Source organism: Echeneis naucrates, chromosome 9 (assembly GCF_900963305.1).
Source record: "Echeneis naucrates chromosome 9, fEcheNa1.1, whole genome shotgun sequence".
NCBI lineage: Eukaryota > Metazoa > Chordata > Actinopteri > Carangiformes > Echeneidae > Echeneis > Echeneis naucrates.
The window spans coordinates 1,720,447-1,742,527 of record NC_042519.1 but is presented as its reverse complement, the minus strand read 5'-3'; the positions used below and the strand labels follow the sequence as shown (position 1 = coordinate 1,742,527).

Below are 22,081 nucleotides of genomic sequence, written 5' to 3'. Positions count from 1 at the left end.
TACGACCCCTCTTGTTCGCCAAAACTGAGAGGCGTTATTTCTACTTTATTTTGAATATCTACCGGAAGAGTTCATGCTGCTGTGTTTGTCCTGTGGAGCCTTTAAATGGCGCCGTGGTACCCTGTCGAGCAATGTATCGTGATTATATAGTAATTCAGTTCAATCTGTATCGTCTGGACACACCCGTGCATTTTATGGTCTGTAGCCCAAGAATGACTACGGAAAATTTGCATTTTTTTTGCACGGCAGTTTCTAGAGTGCAGCATCCCAAATAGCCAATGCACCGTACCAGGGTCCTCGGCCCAATTCTGGCCCATGCCTGCAGACTGCCATTCATCTGCCATTGCAGGCAGAATGGTTTCCTCTGAGGTATACTGTGCACGAAGCAGATTTGAGCTGCGAAGCTGGGCGTATGTGTGTAATACTATTGAAGAAAATTTGCGTTTGTCCACTTCTGGGATTTGATTTGCTTCTGATAATGGCGATTGGCTGCTCATAAAGTATGAGTTACGACTGTAGACACAGTCTACAGTAACAGTGTGCAAAATGTACTCCTACATACTTATATCTGTGTCCAACTCGTTTCAAACACCAGGAGTTTCCAGTTGCCCTCTGTTGCATTTATCATTTGGTATGAGTAGTCATTTGAATGCAGCTGATGCACGCTGGCATCCACTGTGGTTGGTAATTTACTCTGTGCAAAGTAACTAAACTGCAATTTACAAAAGAAACTGAAAACGTAAAACGCTAGTTTGATACTACCCTTGCGTGAGACGGGAGCTCCACTGTGAAAACACAACACAATTCCTCTTCTGGAAATGTATTTATTCTGTTATTGGGGAGCACAGCAGTCACTCACAACAAGAACTAAGCTGAAGGGCAGTTACGTTAGTATTACTTCAATTTCCAGTCATGATTTTTGTTCTTCCTTCCAATGTTGAACTAAGATTTAGAGCACCAAACCAAGCTAAGCTAAAAGACAAGCAACGCAATTTAGTTGAACCAGGGAAACTAAAATTTAAAGCCCATACTCTACACAATGTGAAAATGGTGGTGTTTTCCACAAAGCTCAAACCAAAAGCTCCTTTATCTAAACTATATATATATATTAAAAAAAAAAAAAAAAAAAAAAAACACTTTTTGGGCTAACTATTTCACAACAAACAAAAAAAATCTATTAACAGTAACAGACCTTCTGACTCTTTGTGCAGACATCTTTAATCGGAATTCTTGTGTATAGTATTGGGACAAGGTCTACACAGTTTGAAACCTACCAGGTATGTTAATCCCCTTATATTTTTTACTTTTCTTTCTGTCTTATCTCAAGTGTAGCACTGGGACGTAACAAGACCATAGTATCAAGTACAGTAATACGTATTCAAAAGCAAATCTGTCACATTCAGTTGGCAAAATGAATGTTTCACAATAGCAACAACAACACAATCCACCTCTGAAAGCTACTACACAGATGAATCAAGGCATTAACATTTATCATTATTCTCCATCCTTATTCAACACAGATGTCTGGCTTCAGTTTTGATGCTATGGTTTTACCTTTCCCTGCTATGTAAAAAAATCAGGGAGGTAAGCAATAGCATTCATCAACACTTCTATAAAAGAAGCACATCAGGTTAAAACTGCCTTATCTAGCACTGAGGTCTAACACTCAGCATCTGACAAAAATCTACAACTAAAACAGTACACAGACATTTCTCTTGTGTAATACCAAGTGAGACTGCAGTTACACTGGTACATCTGTCGTTTTGAAAGAAAAATATGCCAATACACAGCCGACAGTGCACACAACACAATATTTGTATTTAGATTACATTAAATAAACTCTGGAGCTTAGAAACTGTCATAATCTTTCTTGTCTTTTTTCCCTTCACCCTCAAAGCTGTCGGTGCCATCACTATTGTCCCGGCGGCGCTTGCGGCTATTGCGGATGTTAAAGCGAGGGTTTATCTGTGGCAAAGGATCCATGCCCAAAACCTTGTGGATCTGACGGAATGCCAGCAGCCTCAGGGCAAACTGTAGAGACAGAATCAGAATTTTTATTACTGAATGGGTAGCTCAAATCAAGTTATAATTGGTTCATAGGTATTGTGTATTAAGAACATACAACAGCTATGACATCAAATTACTTTTCACAGGCCAACATGGCCAACAAGCAATGTAGAGCGAGAGAGAGAAAAAATAAGGCTAGCTAGCAGTTATTTAACATAAGAAGCCTTAAAAAGCTAAGAAAAAAGAATGCAGACATGCAAAGTTAATACAAAAGAGTAGGTAGACAAGCAATGAAACAAAAGGACACATAAATTAAAAGGGACATGTTCAAAATAATAGCAGTGTGGAGTTCAATTGGTAAGGCATTCATTCCGTGGAGAGAAAAAAAAAAAAAAAAAAATCAAGTGGCCAATGGATGAAGACAGCAAATGTTAGTGTTGGTTAAAATGGTTTTCTCTCTGAAAGTCAAATAGTTTGTTTCACACACTGGTCGCAAGAACAAAATACTTTGAATGAAAAAGCTGATTTGAGGGGCAAACCAAAGAAGTACAGAAAATGACAGGCTGTGCAGCTAAAATGATCTTGAGTTTAAGTGGGGAAAAAAAAGAAAAAAATAAATAAAACCAACCCCCCACCCCCCTCTACAAACCTATTATTTTCACTACAACTGTAATATGTGATGATGCCACCCCGTAGGAGTGAAAGCTGGTACTTACGCATTGGTAACTATTTGTCATGTAAGCAAAAATCCAGCTCTGTGATTTCTGAGTTAGTAAATGTCGATATTTGTTTGATAGTTTATAAATGTTAGAGCTTATACTTGGGCACTTGAGGTGATGTCCTCTCTCTGCTGTTCTCCCATTGATGTTAGGGTATCCACCAGCTTCTTCTCACAAGGATCCACCAGTCCTGGCCCCCCTGTTAGAAGAAAACCCTTTGATAAGTTAAAATTCATTCATGTGTCCGTGCAGCAGGTGGTTTAAATATGTACTTCACATACGAGGCATGCTTTTATTAGTGATATCAGACTCATTTTGTCATTTTGAGATCATTGATAAACAAAGTGAAGGATTACAGAATGTCTTGCTTTATTGTAAGCTCCCAGCATCTTTCTAACTTTAATTTCAGTAATTTTTCAACACTGTATATCTGGCATTCATACCATTCATGCAATGATTGGCCAGCTGAGCAGCACACAATGTCTGAAAATTAAGTTATTTCATTTTTATCCCCCTACCCCTCAATTATATGTGCTTTTCAAATTAACTCCATCTTTGAATGTGGCTGTTCATGTCGGGAAAAACATTTCTGATTATTCACTTCTTCAGTATTCACCAGCCCATAAAACTGCCATTTCCCTGCTTCCCTTTTGGTAAGCCAACATCCTCTGTCTGTACTTTAATTTTACAGGCACACATTAAAACACCGCAGCTTCCAGCAAAGCCAACATTGAGCCATTTTTAAATATTTAGAAGGGAGCATTGAGTTTTAAAAGCTGTTAAAGCTAATGCTGTTAAAGCTAACCTTGGTCCAGAAATTGCATTTTTTAAGACCCGAATAATAAAGCTTGCAATAACTTACCAGGGAGTAAAATCCCAGAAGAAATACATTCAAAGACCCGTCTCAGTGCATCACCTGGACTGAGGGGGGTTGAGGCACTGCTGATGGCCTTCTCAACTAGGAGCTCCATGGCCTGAACAAAGTTGATGGTGAGGATGGTTTTACACACAAGTGTCATCTGTTTCAATTGTAGTGAAACCCTAAGTGATTATTATAAACTATGTTTACATGGACTTGTTTAATAAGCATTAATAAGTGAGTTTAAATTATAAAATCATACATGAATATTAACGAGGAAAACAATATTTGTGGACAGCAGAGCTAAAAATTGATTGGTTTAAGAAGAGTGAACTCAGGCATATTACCAGACTTCAAACCACATCATTTTATCTATGTTGATGGTAGAAACTGGCCAAAGAGAAAACAATGTTTACAAACTGTACACAACATTGTGGTCTCTTCAACACAAGAAAAAAATTCAGACAATTTCCATACCCCTGAGGTGGCATGACTTCCTTTCACTCGCTGGTAGGAGTAGCTCCAGTTCTATGGTTGTGTGTAGCCACAGAATGTGGTTGACACTCATCACCCAGTCAGCAGGTAGCAACCACACAGTGTGGTTGACTGCCTGTATGATCAGCGCACACACTGCATACCAAGAATTTTTTCCACGACAGAGAAACTGGTTTACCCTGAATGGGAACCCTATCCCTCACCAAATAGCATTAAAAAAATCCAGTCAAACGTTTCAAATGTTATGTCCACATTGTGTAGAATTCTGATGACCACAAAAAAAAACCTGCTAAAATTGCTAGAATATAAAAGCTGGAATTAGCCCAGATGTGAGGGTGTGTAGGCTAGATTTAGGCGGCAGGCCTATAACAGGTCAGATGGTTCCATGTTTATGTAAAAGCCGTTTTGACTGCCATATAAATAGTTGCAGAGTCATCAAAAAGTATGACCCCATGAACTGCCACATTTATGTTGTCTCTTGACAAGGACAACAAAGTACAGTTCAAAAAGGTCCTTCATTAGTTTATTCAAATATTATACTGACCCATCCAGGGAAGGGCGACCACGTAGGAACTCGCTGACAGAGGTCTCGCAGGATTCGAATGATGATCACGCAGGACTGCAGTCCATTAGCTCTAGCCTTTTGATGTAATAAAAGTCAGGTTTATGGAGTGACCAAGAGTGACAAAAGGATGAATCAGACAGATGAACCAGTTCTGCCAGAGGTCCAAACACTACTGTGCATAATGGAAGCTTGAGTATGGCTTCAAGTGTAAATGAATTTTCAATCAGCTGCCATTCCCAGTAGTCTTGTACCTCATAGTTAGTAAAAGGAGTTCAAAGTTTGCAAGATGCACAAGAAATGAGAACTTCCCTTGCCATCTTCTAAACCCTGACCCCAGGTTTATCCTGGTATCTCGCAAACAGGTACTTAAAAGTACAAGAGGCCACCTTAGAGGAGAGTATAGGGACTGAAAGAGCTAAGGAAATCTGCTTTACTTTGCCCGTGTGCTTGCTGAATCACAGGAAACTACTCAGATATTCCTTTGTCTCTCAATCCCCATTCTACAAAAATATATAGAATAAAAACAATACAAATGTTGATCATGAAAGCACTTCTTGATTGCACAACTGTGTGCAAGTTATTGTGCAGCCTTATGGAATCACTTGTAACCGTAATGCAGTACTTGGATAATTGAAAATGGAATACAAGGATGCCAGTCCTTTGCTGATTTTTTTTTTTTTTTTTTTTTTTTTTTTTTTTAATACAAGAGCATCAGATTAACTTTATGTCATATATACATAGTCAATACACTAAATGGACCAAATCCTTCTGATAAGTGGCATCCTTGAATATGTTTCTTGTTTAAAATATTTTAAGATATTTTTTCCTCATAATTATAAAACCAAAAACCAAATGTGCAGAACACAAATAAATAAATGCATCTCATAAGGCTACAAAAAGAAAGTAAAATGATGTTCCGAACCTGGAACCACTTAGCGTGGCGCAGAGCAGCCAGAGCGTCAAGGCATTTTTGCCTGTCCAAGACGTCCGCTGGGTCTTTCACCATACCCGAGGTTACATCTAAAAATGGATTTGAAGTGTCAAAATGGTGATGAGGAATGGGTGTTTGACCAGGTCAGCAGGGCTGGCAAAGAACAAACAATGCCACACATACCAATGTTCTTTTCCATGACAACCTACAATTGGTTGCTTACAAATATACTGACTGAACAAACCATTGCGTTGTCAAATTACATCAAGAGGTACAAATTGAGAACGTGCAAAATGCTTAGTCATATTCTCTAAAAGTATGCATTTAGTGACTCAGAGGACAAATAAAATATGTAAGGTTTATGGGTTTAGGGTCACAAATGTTTTTGAAGCCCATACCATTTTATCAGGTAATTGTGTTGCCATTACCTTGAGTACCAAGGCAATTTTGGATTTTTTGCTTCCCCTCCCCCTCACTGGGACAGAGGTGGTATTCTGTGGCTAATGGATTGGTATAAACTTGGTACAGGGGGAAAGAAGGGGCAAATGGCTAAGTGACTAACCTGATAAAAAAAGCGGCATTGCAATAGTAGGTGTGGCAAAGTTTTTGGGATGTGAGAAAACCTTGGTCAAAAATCCTTCCAAAGCTGTTGGGCCTTGCTAAACCTCTGATGGGAGACAGTGTACTGGATGTTTTTCTTTTTTTGTTCAGAGAAATAAAGGAGCCTATGTGCTGGGCTTACATTACCACAAATCTAAAAAGGAGAAAGCAATGGGTGTTGAAGAAGAAAAAAGAAAAAAAACAAAACAAAAACAAAAACAACAGCAAAACAAAAGGGGTTAGGATATCACTGCATGCATACCTAGCATCAATAGGTTGGACTAAGACCCCAACAATCATTTTATACCAAAGGCTGTCCTCAGGTCGAACTATAGATTCCTCTGTTAAGAATACTTTCAAATAATATTTCATTTAAAAAAAAAATGCATAATATGGTTTATCTTTCTGCTGTCAATCAATTCAAAAATGAAAAACTATAAAATCTTTTGTCTCATCTTTCGATTGCAAGTGTTAAAAACTAAACTCAAAAAAAGGAGAAAAAAAAAGAACCTTGAAATAAAGCTTTGATTTAAGATGACTCAGACTTAGGTTGCCCTATTGAGGCCAATTTTGAGTCCTATGTGTATAAAGGAGGTATCAAACTCAGGGGAGCACTTAACAGGGGACCTCAGCATGGCTGTATCACCAGTACACAAAAAGGAAGATTTGTTTCCTGTGGGAAAACAACATCCAATTTCCTCTGTCTTCGGCCAAATCTTGGTGTAGAGTGTCTGAAAGTCCAAACATCTTATATTAATTCCAAATTAAGTTTGAAGTGCCTCCTGTTGTTCATCCTGTGCAGGAGCTGTCTTTTGTCACCTCATCTCAAAGAAAATTTGGAGAGAAGATACTGAAATGCACATCTCCCATTGATTATGGCCAACAGTAAAATGGAAACAGAATCCCCTGGAACACAGGAAACAAAATTGAATCTCATCTGGGAATAACTTAATAGACTTAACACAATGCAAACACTGATCATGCTTTGTTTGAAAGGATAAAGATAGCATCTGAGAGGTAAGAGTTACAGAGCAATAGGCACAAGAGCAATACTGCTGGCACATGCCCCTTTCATTTTTTGTAAGAAGCTAACTGGTGCGCATAATTAGAAAGAATTAATTTAAGGACGAAAAACGTTAAAGTTGTTCTAATGGGCTCCCAACTTTGACCAGTCAAAGCAGATTTAGTCTGAAGTCTTGTTTAAGTTTGAGTTTAAACAAAGCAATTGATTGCCATTCCAGAAAAAACAAAACTTGAAGGAAATAGACAAGTTATTAAAAATGAGCTTGCACTTCCTGGTCATACTGTCTTATTTGATTTCAAATAATCATACATGAAGTGCAAGTGTCCAGAGTAATCTGATGCCCAGAACAATCCCTGTGATGTGCCAGCAGGGCTGTGCTCTTCAGGGTGTCAACTAACAGTGAAATTGATTTCATAGAAAGAGCAGAAAGACATGAAAAAGGGTGCAAAGAGAAACTGTGATGGTTTTCCAACCTCCATCCCTGCTATTTTCCTCTCTGATGACAGGTGAAGTCAGCGTGATCGTCACTTGCATCATTGGCTCAGCACAGGATGTTAGGATGATGGCCGCTTCCTGGGCGGATCCCCTCACCTCATATTTTTCTGATGTTACCATCTGAAAGATAAAGGTGAAAAATGACTGATACTTCAAGGCGCATTTTATTTACAGTTTGTCTTTTCCTAACTATGGAGCATACTGGGTTGCCATTTGAGGTAGCCTCTTGGTTTCGTTGACAAATTAATTAGTTCAAGTGGACAATGGTGACAGAGGTGAGAAATACAAAGAGGTACCTGAGGAATTTAAAGAGGACCCATAATAATAGCTAAGCACCATTACAGAACTGTGATACGTTTTTGTGTAGGTAGCTAACACAGCACAAATGCAGGCATACACAATAATGTTTGTTTTTTTGCCTTTCTGTTCTACACTATGTGACCACAGGTTTGAAGCCCAAGATGAAAAAGCTTTCACAAAGCCACAGCCTTTGCCATTTCTCCATAATGTCTAGTATGCATAAATATAATCAAAATTCTTCATTGTTGAAACATTTCTACTCTATTTCACTTATTTCAAATTGATTAAAAATCCACAGTTAGACTACAAAGAAAGGTGTTTGACTGACTGAAGTATGTATACATTGAAATAGCCCATGGAGAAATAGAATATATTGCGGCATAATAAAGATAGTACTGATAGTTGTTTGGGGAGGTGCTCGACAATGCGGATGAGGAGGCCCTTGGTTGGCTTCTCTGAGCAGAGCAGGACCAGGTTGACATTTTTGTCCCCACGAAGGAGAAGACCTTTTGCCAGGACACCAACCCTCATCACTCCCTTCAGGGTTCTAAAAAGTTGAAGAAAGATGACAATAGAAACCACTGTGATAAACATGTAATCACATTCAAACTCAAAATGCTATCTGCCACTCAAAGTAGCTTCTGATAGACTTTATTATGATTAAACCTTTTTTTTTTTAAATATTCAGTCATGGTTCATCATGTAAATATAGTGTGTGCGCAGGATACAGCTCTAATGTAGTTTGTCCTGCTATAAAATAAACCTGCTAAAACTAGCATGGATCAGTCAGTGATAAAACTCACTGAATGTGATAGCTTATCCTGCCTGCAGATGTGTGGTCTCTTGGAAAGTTACTGTAATTCTTCAAATGGAAAAGACCGTACACTTTTCTAATACGGGTTCTTAGTTTGAGGTGGTAAATCCTTAAATGATGGGCGAGTTCTAGTTGCAGCTATACAGAGTGAAATTTGCAAAGCAGGATTGTTGCAGGACTCATCCTATGAGAACAACCTTTGCTTGAGGCCAAGAAAATTTCTTTTTTGCAAGAAAAGGCTTCTGATATTCTGACAACCTGAAATGAAAGGGCAGCCAAAACATCACACCTATCTTTACAGGTTTCTTTCTTCTCTTTGTCCTCTTCCTTGGCCTTATCTTGGTCTGTGATTATGTCCGATACCAGTTTTAGGGCCCGTTCTGTGATTGACACAATCTTCTGGATAGACTGGAGCTCATCTTCTGAAGGGTAGATGGCTGCATGCTTGGTCATTACATAGCGATCATCTGAGGAGTCAGGGCGACGGGGAGGCTGAAAGACAAAATTTCATGACAAGCTACCCAACATGTAACAGACAGCCCTTCATCTTCAACGACAACTGCAAAATAAACCAAAGGACAAACAAACAAAACCCTTAAGGAGGAATACATTTCCTACAGTGAAATGTGAAGAATTCCAGATTCCTACCAGTCTACTGAGTAGCACTATCATAAATTCGTACCACAGGACCCTGAGGCTGCAGGCCAGGGATGCCAGGCCGGACTCCCAGGAGACCAGGGGGGCCAGGAGGCCCCTGTGGGTACCCTCCGTCTGGTAAACGGCGTCGTTCGTCCCAGTGGTGCTGCTCCTCCTCCATACGTCTCCAGTACATGTCTTCTTCATAACGTCTGTAAATATAAAGTGCAGTCCATGCCCATATTCTTTTTTGGATACATCATAGACTAAACCATTGATTATAAAAGTATGAACAACCATACCGCATCTCCATCCTCCAGCGCTCTTCCTCCTCTCTTCTTCTCCAGTACTCCTCTTTTTGCATCTGTTTTCTCATCTTTTCCTCCTGAATCTTTCTAGCTCGAATGCTGGGCTTGACCTCCACCTGAAGATCTGGGTTCACCTTTTTCTAAAAATCAACATCACATAGAAAGTAGACTCAAAGCTGCTGCAACACTAAGTCTTTACTGTTATGCTTCCTTTGCTGAGCACCAGATAAATACACTGCATTGCTTTAATATTGAGTGGATAGTTTCATCTGTTGGCTACAAACCTTGTATTGCAAGCGATGCCTCCGACCTTTAAGATGCATTTCTTTTGCATTTGGATCATTGAAACTACATTCACACAGCTTGCAGTGGAAGCGGATGACTTTGCCTTCATCATTTCTGACCTAAAAATCAATTTCAAATATTAAAAGATATAAATGCATCTGCTCCAGCATGTCACAGGTGTACATGGCATATCAATACTTACTTCTTCTACATAGTCATGACCGACAGGCTGGACGTCACTCTGCAGTCCAGCCAGGGCCGATGTGGACAGAGAGTCTAACACTTCAGACTTGGGATCCTGATTACCAGAAGAGGATGTTGCAGGTTTGGAAAGTTCCACTTTGGCCTCCACTCGATTGTCTTCCATCTTCACTGTAGTCTGCAATTTATTTCCACCTGAATTTCACAATTAGTACATTAGTACGATTGTGAAGCCTCATCTTAAATAATCCTCATCCTAAATAACAAATGTGACATATTTGTTGGGAGGCCCCTGAAGAGAAATTCTTTGAGAAAATGCATAAAATTTTAAAGCACAGGCACAACCCCTCCTTTCATACGCAACATCATAGTTGACTTTGTATTATTAGAAATGGGTATTTAATTTAAAATTGTATTAAACTGACTGCCATCAACCCCCCCCCAAAAAAAAAAATAAAAAAAATAAATAAAAATAAATAAAAAACAACCCACCACCAAGTACAGTTTAAACTGTTTCTGCATTATTTAAACCTGATGTGTTGACTGGACATGCTTCTTAACACTGGACATAACTTCTTCATAACTAACAACTTCTTAAGAAGACCAATTATTATTCATCAACAGCCACATTATGTGTCTTCTACAGCACCAATAGTAAAACTGACATTGCATGTACCCTCAACATACTGACCAACAAAATTGATCTTCGGTGCAGTTACTTTCTTGCCAGCTGAGAAGGAGCTCACTGTAGAGAGATTATTGGCTAACAGGCTCTTGGTTCCTGCAGCACCACTGCTGACTATGTTGACAGGTTTCAGGTAAGGGGGGCTGCTGGAGGTGGAGGCAGGGGAGGAAGAAGCAGTCACACAGAGGCTGCCGGTGGTGCTGGAACTGCTCAGGGTCGCTGTGGTGGTCTTGCAGGGAGCAGCTGTGGTGGAGGATGATGTCTGAGTGACCATACTGGGCTCAGTAGATGGAATGGGTTTACCAAGTTTAGTATGGAGCTTCACAACCTGGAGAAGAGAATTCAGTGTAAATAAAGTATTTAGTCAGTCCAAAGACAACACATTATCCTATATGGAAATAGTGTGTCTGTGTGTGTGTCTCTCTCTCTCTCTCTCATATAAATAATAATATAAATAAATAAGGGGGTTATAGAAACATAAGCACAGTCAAAAAGATCACACATTGAAGTCTTGAAAGTCTATTTAATAGAAAAATCAATGCACTACCCCAAGAACTCAAAGAGGTAGATCTGCACCAGGGGAGTGTTGTCTTTCATAGGCAGACTTCAGCTTTACTAATGATATCCAACTATCCATACCTTCTGGTGCTTGGCTCCTCGGATATGAGCAGCATAGGCGTCAGCACCTGTGCAGGAAACGTCACAGAGTTCACAGCGGAGTTGGTTCTGAGTATTGCGGGCCAAAACCCCTCCACCAGTACCGCTGCTGCTGCTGCTCTGGGAAACCTTAAGGGCCGCTTCTTTCTTCTTGTGCTTTTGTCCCTCCAGGTGTTCCTTGTAAGTCTTGTGTATTATATGTTTGGGAGACAGAGATTAGTTAGACTGATTGACAAGTATTTATTTGACAGACTCCATGTATTGTGCAAGTCACTACCAGTTCTGTTTTTGTGCTTAAAAGAAATTGCCTTTATTTTCTCATGCTTCTGTTCACTAAGCACACTGAAGTAGAAAAAACCTCTCTGTATTAAAAAAAAAAAAGAAAAAAATTAAGGGGGTTTATTTGGTAAAAGGTCCATGTATTTATTGATAAGATTTTCACAAACTATAGCCCAATTCTCAGTATTTTCTAAATATGTTTTTGGCTGCTAAAATTGTGGAATTAAAAGTAAGATACTCAAAGAAGCACATCTTTGAACCAATGCATGCAAAACTTCTAATTGTTTACATGCACATTCTGTGGTGCAACATCAAATATAAAAATGGGAAGTAATGGATCCAAGTCGGTATTGATCATATATATCATATCATATTCTGTTAGATGTTTGAAGGGAGGATGACCTTTACAACCTGTATGAACACTTTAAAAAAGGAACAAATCATTTTATATTTAAAAATAATTGTGGCTGAAGCTGAGCACACTGGTCTCACCTGTGGGCCAGCACAGCTGATCTTACAGACATCACAGTAGTGAATCTGAGGGGGTTTGGGTGGCTGTTTGGGTCGAAGCTGTTTACTCTGAAAAGGGGGTTTCTTGGTGAAAGCGTTTCCTGTCCAAGCTGCAGTTGCTGCCACAGCTGCCACTGCCTGTTTCTGCTGCTGTTGCTGTTGGTAGTAACTGGAGGCTGCCGAGTAAACCGCTGCTTCATAGCCTGAATATGAGGTTCCTGAAAAAAGGTAAACCAACACATACTCTCTGGTCATGCATCAAGTTTTTGTAATTTTAATTGGATACAAAGTAACCAAAGAATTTTTTTATCCCTAACATTTTGATAAGCTGCTAATTTCAGCAAACTTTTATTAAATATTGAAGAAAATTAGTTGTATTGTTAGGGAAGCAGGGATAACTGTTCTTGTAGCATTTGCTCTTCTTTCAGTTACTAAGAATAATCTTTTGTTAGGGCTGGGTGATAAAACGATAATAATTATCACAAAATAACTTTTCCTCAATACCCTTTGGCCCTCACATAAAACAAGTTAGTCGTTATATTTACATATAAATATAAGACCAGATTGATAGAACTCATTCCATCCATGTTTTGACAGACAAGAACAGCCAATGATAAAGAGAATAACGCTGTACCGAGACAATCACGCAGCTGGAATAGAGTTACAGTCAGGCTAGGTTGACACACAGAGATAGCAGGTGATGCAGTCAGCTTAAATGCAAGCCCATGTGCTTGTGCTTTGGCCACCAAAGTAAGTAAGGAGTGGGAGCGAAATTTGTGAAAATGGCAGAAAATGTTAACACGAGCGACAGCATCCCAGAAGAAGGCACCTCAACTGACACAACCCAAGGCTCAAAAGACAGGGACACTGTTGAAAAGAAAGGTCAGAGGAATTTGGTAGTGTGGGGATACTTTGGCTATTTAAAGTCCGACAAGAAGTTATTTGATTTGTGTGTGATATATGAAATATCTTGATAGGATTTTGTTCCATATCGCCCAGCCCTATCTTTTGTACCATTCCTGGCAGCTGCCAATTAAAGGTATAAATTTACCAGAATAGGTGACAGCATTTGTGCTGTATGTCGGACTTTGGGAGTACGAAGGGACCACTGATGCAGCAGCAGCCACAGGCTGGACTGAAGACGTAACTGGGTAGATGGAGAAGGTGGATGAAGCTGGACTGGGAGCAGCTGGTTTTATCACAGTCACCTGTCGGGTCTGCTGGCTCTGGGTGTATGATGTTACCCCTTGGCTATATCCTGGTTTGGGAGCTAGAGGACAAATGTCAAAGATTAACATTTCTAAGTCTTGGAACAAGGCAATCTCTTGAATTTAAAATCATGCAAAAATGAGAATTCCCATCATTAATCCAAGGATTGCAGTCACAATATTGTCAGTGTTCAATGTCCCTCATAGGCAAGACAGTTTATGAAGTTTGTTCAGCGTGCATTAGCTCCTCCAAGTACAGTTTCAAGACTAACTGAATATTATAAACTTCATGGAGAGGGCTCCGTGACAGTCAACTTATTAGACAGGCCCAATAAAATAATGGAGTGTAATACAGCAACTGAGTGTACTTGACATACCTGTCTGATAGTACGAATCTGCCACACTGGGTTGTGGCTGCGCAGCAGCAACAGCAGCTGTAGCAGTGGGCTGTTGGTAATACTGCTTGCTATCATAGGCTACAGCTGGAGCTGTGGAACGGACATAGGAATAGGAGTCCTGCAAAAGTAAAGGTCATTACATAGTCAGTAGGCAAATCGACAAAAAAACAAATCCTACCTAACAACTTCTTGGCTTTAGATTGGGAAAAAATTATAAAATGGAAAGACGAATTCTGCTACTTTTCTTTCTTGATGTACCATTTAAATAACACCTATCTATTGTAAAGCAAGGTAAAAATTATTCAGATCAGGCTTTGGGTGGGGGGGGGTGGGGACTTGCACTGCTTATTAAAAACAGAGACGGATAACAATAGACTTCACCTTAGCACAGATTGGAAAAGGCAGATCAAATCCTCACAACACATTCAGGGATAAATATATAAATTAAATTGTGTAAATTGAATGGCTCAGTAATACCTGGTAGTTCTGCGAGGTCACTGGTGGAGGTGGCGGAGGGACCTCAGGCTGCCGTTGAGGGTACCCATAGTCAGTGGCGGCATGTGCTGGCTGATATCCTCCATATGCTGCAGCAGTAGCAGCTGCAACAGCCACAGGAGCTGGCCTTGCTACAGCTACAGTGGCTGCAGTGGGAGCATAGGCTGCAGCCACAGTATGTGCTGCCACAGGAGCTTGATGAACTGTATAACTGGCCACAGTGGTGGGATGTGTGTATGCTACCCCGGCAGCTGGCTGCTGACTGGTATGGCAACGAAATGACATGAAATATCAAAAGGTTAACATACCATTTATGACTTGGTAATGTCACTACTATTGTTGGTGGTCTGCAGCTAATACATATATAGTGGGAGGCATGACAAGTTGAACTGGATTTTATTTAGCATCTTTACGATGCAACTGTAAAACCACTTCTGTCAGAAAGCAGAGATAATGTACATGCATAATAAAATTAAAGTCATTTGCTGTCCATCGCTTGGCAAGTGATTCAACATTAGTGCAAATGAACTTGTAGTGCTATCTGTATACTCAAAGATGCTTGACAAAGAAATACAAAATAATTTTTCTTTGTGCATAGAGAATATTGTGGACATTTTTCCAGAATTGCTGTGTGAAGTGCAGTCTTGCTGGCCTTTGATCACTAAAAATCAAATCAATCTAAAATCCGAATCAATGTTTGTGTCAAGTTCGCTTAGGATGTTTTTGAGTTATGAATTCACAAGAATCGGTGGTTGGACGACTGGACAACCCAAAAACACACTCCAGTGACCCCACCTGCCACAGACACATAGAATATTTTTGAACCAGAGCTAGTCAACCACATGCCAATCAATGAGAAAATCTTGATTGGTTGGTTGCAAGAAAATAAAGAAAAATCCACAGGAACTTGTAACAGTTACACAGTCAAAGACACTAGCAAGACAGCTGATCCCTTTGGTTCACTTCCCTGAAATTAGTTTTTGCAGGTTGGGATAGCTTCTTAATTTTGGAAAAAAGCCCCCCAAAAACAATACTTTAAGAAGACTGGCAGTGACAGGTATGTTGGGTCTACACCAGTTACAGTGACATGTAACACTGAGGCAGACATTTCCCTTGTCATTTTCACCATGGGAGTATTCCATCAACTTTGCTAAATAAAGCCACATTTATCTAGCAAAGCCAGACTGAAAGTAGTACATACTAGGCCTCAAGTCAGTCCACTAATGCAACCCAGCCTAATTTAAGCAAGGCTGATTCAAGGCCAGGTGACATTGACTGGATCTGTGCGCAATTTATAAGAAGCCCTAATAAATGGATGGATAGGTAAAAAACCAATTAAATGATGCACAGTGAGGCAAAAGTTAGAGTGCCTTTTTATTCTGGACGGACAGGCCAGAAAAACGCTGCTGATAGAGCTTTATGACAAACTTAGAGCTATAATAAGCGACAGCCACAGATTGAGGGAATAGAGGGAAATACATCATTGCAGTTAATTTCCCAAGGTGCTTGGGAAGGGAGACAAGGTACATCTGCTGGAGCCCCTAACCGCAGATGGTGAAGCAACCTGAAACCTGCGAAAATGGGTCCTGCTTTTTGGTTAAACACTGTGCATGACATAACCATGTACTAAGTTGCTGTTAAATAGGGGTGTAATGGTACACCAAAGTCACGGTTCAATATGCATCTAGGTTTTGAAATCATGTTTTGGTAAATTTTTGGTACAGAAAAATTCCCCCAGCCAAAAAGTGATCTTGTTTTTCCATTTATCATCAAATTGAAAACATAAGAAAGTGAAAAACTAAACATAACACTATTCCCTGAACAAAATTAGTTTTTTCTTTAATTAAAACATGCCTAAGTAGGAAAATAAAAATAGAGATCAATTTAAGAAAGAAATACTATAAGCATTTTAATTTCCTCAAATAACAAAGCTCTTTGGCAATACTATACAACTTGAAGAATTAGGATTACGTTTTTTAATTATTTTATTTTTTTCAATTTAGAAAACAGAAAATACAAGCCTCATAATCCCCTATCCTAACGCTAGGTAACTAGTTTTCAGATTGCTCTGCATGGCACAATTTTCATAATGTTAGACTGGGTCGTTAGATCAATTAACTCAAATTAGTTTGAGCTAGGAAGGCTCAACAAAAATTATATTATGTTTTCTCCCAGAGGAAACAAGGAGTGGTGAGTAGCTACACTTTTCTCTAGTGTGCTAATATTCTCAGTACGTTTGGTACATGCATGTATTCATCCTGAACCCCCCCCCTTTACTGTTAACTACAAGGAGAGGTCACTTCACTCTCTGGATGAAGGTTTACTTCTGGTTCTCAGAGTCTCCAAGAGTAAATCAGGAGGCAGATCTTTCAGCTATCAGGCTCCTCTTTTATGGAACCAACTCCCAGTATTGGTCAGGGTGTCGGAATCTGCCACAGCTTTGAGGATTAGCATTAGACACTACTAATCACTTCCCATTTTAACTTCTGCCCTCCTTGAACCTGGTTCTGTGTTTCTGCCTCTTAAAAAGGAAATTTTTTGTTGCTACTGTGGCCAAGTTCTTACCCTTGTAGGGATATACTGGGTCTCTTTAGCAACTCCATAAGAACTGTGTTATGATTTGGCGCTATATAGATAAACATGATTTAGTTATGTTACAAATAAACTGTTTAATGAAACTTGAAACATATTGCTCACTTACCATCCTACTCTCACTTGCATCTGGAACATAAAAAAAACTTTTTCATTCTGGCTTCAATTAACCCAACTTAAGCTGTCCTGAATGACTTGTATCACAAGGCTAGTCAACTGCTCTACTTGACTCTGAGTACCCACCTTGCATCGTCAGCATGGTTCTCTATTGCTTTTTTTTTTTTTTTAATAGTAAAGAACAGACCTGATTGGTCTGTAGTTGACAGGTTTTGATCTGAGCCTCTGACGTTCATCATTACCCTTGACACCAACGGTTGAACCTGAAGTTAGCTCTCTAACCACAAAACCATATTCATGGCCCACTTTTCAAGAGGAGTTTTAAGAAAGACATGCATTAAATCTCTGGTGTGCAACTGGCTGATTGCAGTAGTTTGGCTTATGTGAGTGGACTCAACTCAAGACATAACACAACACCAGCACAAAGCCAATGCTCCTGCTATTGGAAGAGAGGAACATGCTTCAAATAGCTGTGAGACTGAGAAGATGTGCCACAAAGTAGCCCATCTTCTTGTATGCATGCCTTGCTTCTTTGATAGCAGCGACTCACCAGAAGGATATTCCAGGTAGGATCCCTGAACTATCCCTGAACTCTTGAGATGACTTGAGATGGGGAAACTCGAAGTATCTGGTTCCAGAACAGCTGATAGTTGGTTCAATCAACTCTGAGTATGTTCACTTTGAGTTGCGTGCGTGCACAAGTGCTACAAAAAGCCATCATCAATGGAGCCCCACCATGAGTCACCATGACAACCGAGGAGAGGGGAGGGGGGTCCAGTTATTTCAACCCAATGGAGTTGGAGGTCTTAATGTAGGACTCTGGAGAGCATAAGCACGTTTTGCCGTAAATGTAACACCACTGCAGCAGCGAAGGAGAAATAGCAGGAGAAAAAAATCACTACCCGAGTCAACGCATAAGTTTGGATGTACTCTTGAATTGATTTTACATTTAACCGTAAGATCATGGCTTACAGTTATAAATATAAATGGGAATAAAATCAGATTTTCATTTAGGTGCAGTCGACCAGGAGAGAAGCGTACCTGGAAGCAGCAAAAAATTAAAATATCAAAACCTCATTCAAAAAGGTAAAGGATATTTTGCTGGGCTATGATCGTACCTCACTTTGATTTTAACTTTTTTTTTTTTTTTTAAATTGACTTAAAAAGGTATTTAACAAAGTAAATATTCATTTAAGCCCCTAACAAAATGTTTTCACGTCATCTCATTTAATAGCCCACTGAGTAGATGAACACATCATACAATGTTTACCCATTTTTATTTAAGCAATTCAAAGAGTGATGTATGCCAGAACAAAATAAAATCCACAAAAAAAAAAAAAAAAAAAAAAAAAAAAAAAAAATTAACATTTGCATTCTGCTTAGCCAACAGAAAGAAGGCAGACGAATGGAGCCACCGCCACCACCAGAGGAGCTGAGGACATCCCAGGGAAACCCCCCACGACATCATAAGTTTATACTTACATCAGATGTAAGTATAAACTGGTGCTTTTTAAAAAAATAAAACTTAAAAAAAAAATAAAAAAAATAAGCTGCAAGTATTCCAGACTCAGATCTTGCCTCAGGTGGCTGGTCAAAGTATTCTGAAACAGAATCTTTTCCTGCATCACAGGAGGATGATGATGGTGGTGATGAAGAAGAAACCCTGTCTGCTGCCACAGGGAGAGCAGCAGAATCTATATCATTTAAAATAATAGAATATATGATTCTGTGAATTCTGTTGAATTCCTCTTTGATGGTTCTTCTAGGTTTGTGTCTCTGGAACACTCCAAACATTGAGAACAGCGGTTTAAGTGCAAAAGTTCCTTTTCTCACAGCTCTACACACAGTTGCCTTTCCAAAGTGTTCTGCAGCACCGATGTTGTAAAGAAAATTGCAAAAGAATGTAATGCATTTCGAATTACTTGGCCTTCGATATCCATCGGATTGGGAATGAATGGGCAATCCATGTCCAACAGCTGTCTTTGTGTGGGAGGAGACAGGGAGAAACTCAGGGTTCTTAAAGATAACCTGCCAGCGAGCAGGTATGTTCACAGAGTCTGTTACCATGGTGATTGACTCAGGAGTTTCAGATACCCCTCTTTCTGGAATCGATAACTCACGTGTTTCCCTCATCTCAGGGTTAGCATACTCAGAGCTTTCACATAACCCGCTTTCTGGAATACCCCTCAGGAGCACTCATGTTTTGAAAACATGTGAAAGCTTGATGTCCTTCAGGTTCAATAGCGACAAGTGCCAATCAGCAACGTCTGCCTACTTTTTCAGTTGTGTTCTGTTTTTTCGTTGTGGTTCTGACTTGACACTGTGCTTTGGGGTTTAATGTTGTGTTTTGCACTTCGGTGGTCACCTTAATTCCACGAATGTTCATGCAGTTTTCCCCATGTTCATTATAATGCTATGTTAGTGAAGTTACGTGTATGCAGCCCATATGTGCAATAGTATTAATGTTTGCGCTCCAAGTTACTGCTTGTTGCCGCTGTGTAGATCGCTACAATTCGTCTGCAAGCATACGGCTTTCTTCCATCTGACCTCGTACTACGAGTTCTATTAATTGCTTATTTTTAGTATAACGTGGTCCTTGCTCCTTGAGCTGTTAATGGGCGTGAACTCTGCGTTAAACGTAGTATTGTCACAAACTTGTAAGCCTTACAATGTGCAAAGATCACCAAATTCAGAGGATCTGACAAAGAAGTGCCAGTAACAGTGTAAAAACCAACGGATGTGGGACAGCTGCGGCAAAGGGACAACCGGCCCCTCCCCCAGCCTAAACAATGGCGGCAGGCTGGATAACCTGCACAGCTTACACGCTCTGCTGTTATTTAACTCTAAAGCAGAATCCAATAAGCGTGCCGTAGCCATAGATAATGACAAACGTATTGGGTACCCTTACCTGTACTGTGCGGCAGCGCCATGGGTAAATCCAAAGTAATTACCCGTAGCCATTTTGGCATCTTCACCAAGCCGGCTGGGCACTGCGGAGGACAGACATACAGAATAGCGCTAAGCTAACGGTTAGCCGTGGTCCGCGGACAGTCCGTTCACCTCACTGTATTAACGTTATTTCTACATTGGGAGAGCACTCAAGCCTGTCTATCTGGCTGTAATGCAATTTGCACGTCTTTAACGAGACTTACCATAGGTGAAGGAGACAACAGGACATATAGGAATCATTGGTTTCGTTTGTTCTACCGACGCCAGACTACAACACCAGCTTATTTATATTACATGTCGTACCCGGAAATTTCGGGTCGGCGCATGCTCACAAACTGATGGTGGGGTCGTCGGGTGCGGTCCGATGCGATGCCTGCTTTTCCGTGCATGTCAAATCATTTGGAAAACAACCGTAATTTGAGATTATATCTAAAACAAAGTTAGGATGGAAAACATCGTCATCAACATAGTTTATGACTATTTAGATTTATTAGGCTAGTAATTAGTAGGCCCACTCTGCATTGGAAAATTTATGAAGATTATGTCTGTTTCCACATTACTAATTGTGTTAATTCCACTCAATTACGTCAAATTTTATTAAATAAATACATATTTCTCAAAATTCTCCTTTTTCCTCCAACCCAGTGAACATGGATATGGATTTCATTTGGAACAAAAATCTATAAAAAACAAAAAAAAAAAGTTCTAATATTGGGCTATATTTCTTTTCACCAATGAAAGAAACCTCAGCACAAATGAGATTTACTATGACAATAGATCTTCCCAACCTAGCCACTTGTCAGTGGTCTCCATCAATTCCTCCATTTATCTCCTCTGCCTGATCCCTGCCTTCTGTCCTCAAACAATATCACCCTTATGATTCCCATCTGCCTGTCTAAGGGGCTGCACTTAGCCTGGTACCTGACCTGCCCAGAAAGCAGGTCAGGCACCAGGTGGTCCATCAGGAAAAGAGTGCTGAAGAGTAACACATGAGGCAATGACAATCTGGCAGAGAACGTGTGGGGAGGAACTGGTTAAGAGGAGACTGGGAGGAACAGGTGAGTCTGATGATCCTGATTAGGAGAGGTAAGCAGGCAGGTGGAGGGGAAAACCAGGAGTGGACTTTGACAGTACCAATTATGATGAAAAGACCACAGTCTGACTGTGGTAAAAGACACAGCCATGGAAAAACCTGTTATATCAAAATGGACAGTTAGAACTAGTGGGGACCAAGAATGGTTGTAAAACATTTTGTTACTTTTCCAATAAATCAAACTGTTTACTGAAACAATATATTTCAGTGGTTTTATGAGATATGTGCAGGTTGCAAAATTGATTTACAAACAGTCACTCCACTGTTACAACCATGTCAGTGCAGAGGGACGGTTATCACGCACGTAAAGGGACAGGTGTACCTACATAATTTGTAACACACATAATTAATCAGATTTACCCTGTTTTATTTAATCTGAACCCTCTCCAGCAAAGGAAATTGGATTCTCCTGTCCTGTCTCATGTTTGCCATGGTGTAAACAAACATGTATTTTCACTGGCTTTTAAAATGTAAATGATTATTATCAGTTTAATGTCATCTGATTTATGTAGGCCTAATTCTTAAGTTTATTGCAAATTGTTTTAATTTAGAACAAGCTTCTTGCTGTTGTGTTACATCAACTGACTTCTGCATTCCCTGACAACAGATAATGCAAAAAGTCACCTGCATGTGCTGGCCCCCAAGCTGATCTAGCAAGCCAAACGCTTTTGTGGGGCTTTGCGAACATGTTTGCACTTAACGTGATTAACAAATTACATGCACCTGGCCTTCGAACAGACCACAAATATTCACCATACCTGCTTTTTTCTTTTAGTATGCATGTCTCTATGTGTTGGCCTTGTGATAGTGGTGGCCTGTGCCACTATTGCAGGGCCTTAGGCCTTAGATACTGATACTA

At 39.9% G+C, this 22,081-nt stretch overlaps 1 protein-coding gene across 3 annotated transcripts; it reads right to left on the bottom strand.

Annotated features, from left to right (window-relative positions):
* Positions 1–816: 816 nt before the first annotated feature.
* zfr (zinc finger RNA binding protein) lies at positions 817–20,443 on the bottom strand. Of its 3 annotated transcripts, XM_029510421.1 has the most exons (20): positions 20,333–20,443; positions 20,089–20,170; positions 14,454–14,733; positions 13,956–14,094; positions 13,422–13,640; positions 12,353–12,588; positions 11,564–11,767; positions 10,931–11,252; positions 10,241–10,434; positions 10,038–10,157; positions 9,748–9,893; positions 9,492–9,657; positions 9,099–9,301; positions 8,392–8,542; positions 7,674–7,815; positions 5,568–5,665; positions 4,625–4,720; positions 3,589–3,700; positions 2,828–2,925; positions 817–2,031 (listed from the first exon to the last, which is right to left on the bottom strand). In XM_029510421.1, the coding sequence occupies exons 1-20, from the start codon at positions 20,367–20,369 to the stop codon at positions 1,849–1,851; spliced, it is 3,228 nt and encodes a 1,075-aa protein (XP_029366281.1). In that variant the 5' UTR covers positions 20,370–20,443; the 3' UTR covers positions 817–1,848. The 3 variants fall into 3 exon arrangements, 2 of the variants coding, with proteins under 2 accessions (XP_029366281.1, XP_029366282.1); XR_003841091.1 differs by lacking the exons at positions 817–2,031; positions 2,828–2,925; positions 5,568–5,665 and having other exon boundaries at positions 3,662–3,700; XM_029510422.1 differs by lacking the exons at positions 817–2,031; positions 2,828–2,925; positions 3,589–3,700; positions 5,568–5,665 and having other exon boundaries at positions 4,591–4,720.
* Between the last annotated feature and the right edge of the window lie 1,638 nt (positions 20,444–22,081).

Coding starts and splice junctions, on each gene's coding strand:
- zfr (XM_029510421.1), bottom strand. CDS start 20,369: ATGATTCCTATATGTCCTGTTGTCTCCTTCACCTATG. Junction 7,816..8,391: donor ACCTCCCCAAACAACTATCA/GTACTATCTTTA, acceptor TTTATCTTTCAG/ATGGTAACATCAGAAAAATA. Junction 2,032..2,827: donor ACATCACCTCAAGTGCCCAA/GTATAAGCTCTA, acceptor CTGTCTCTACAG/TTTGCCCTGAGGCTGCTGGC.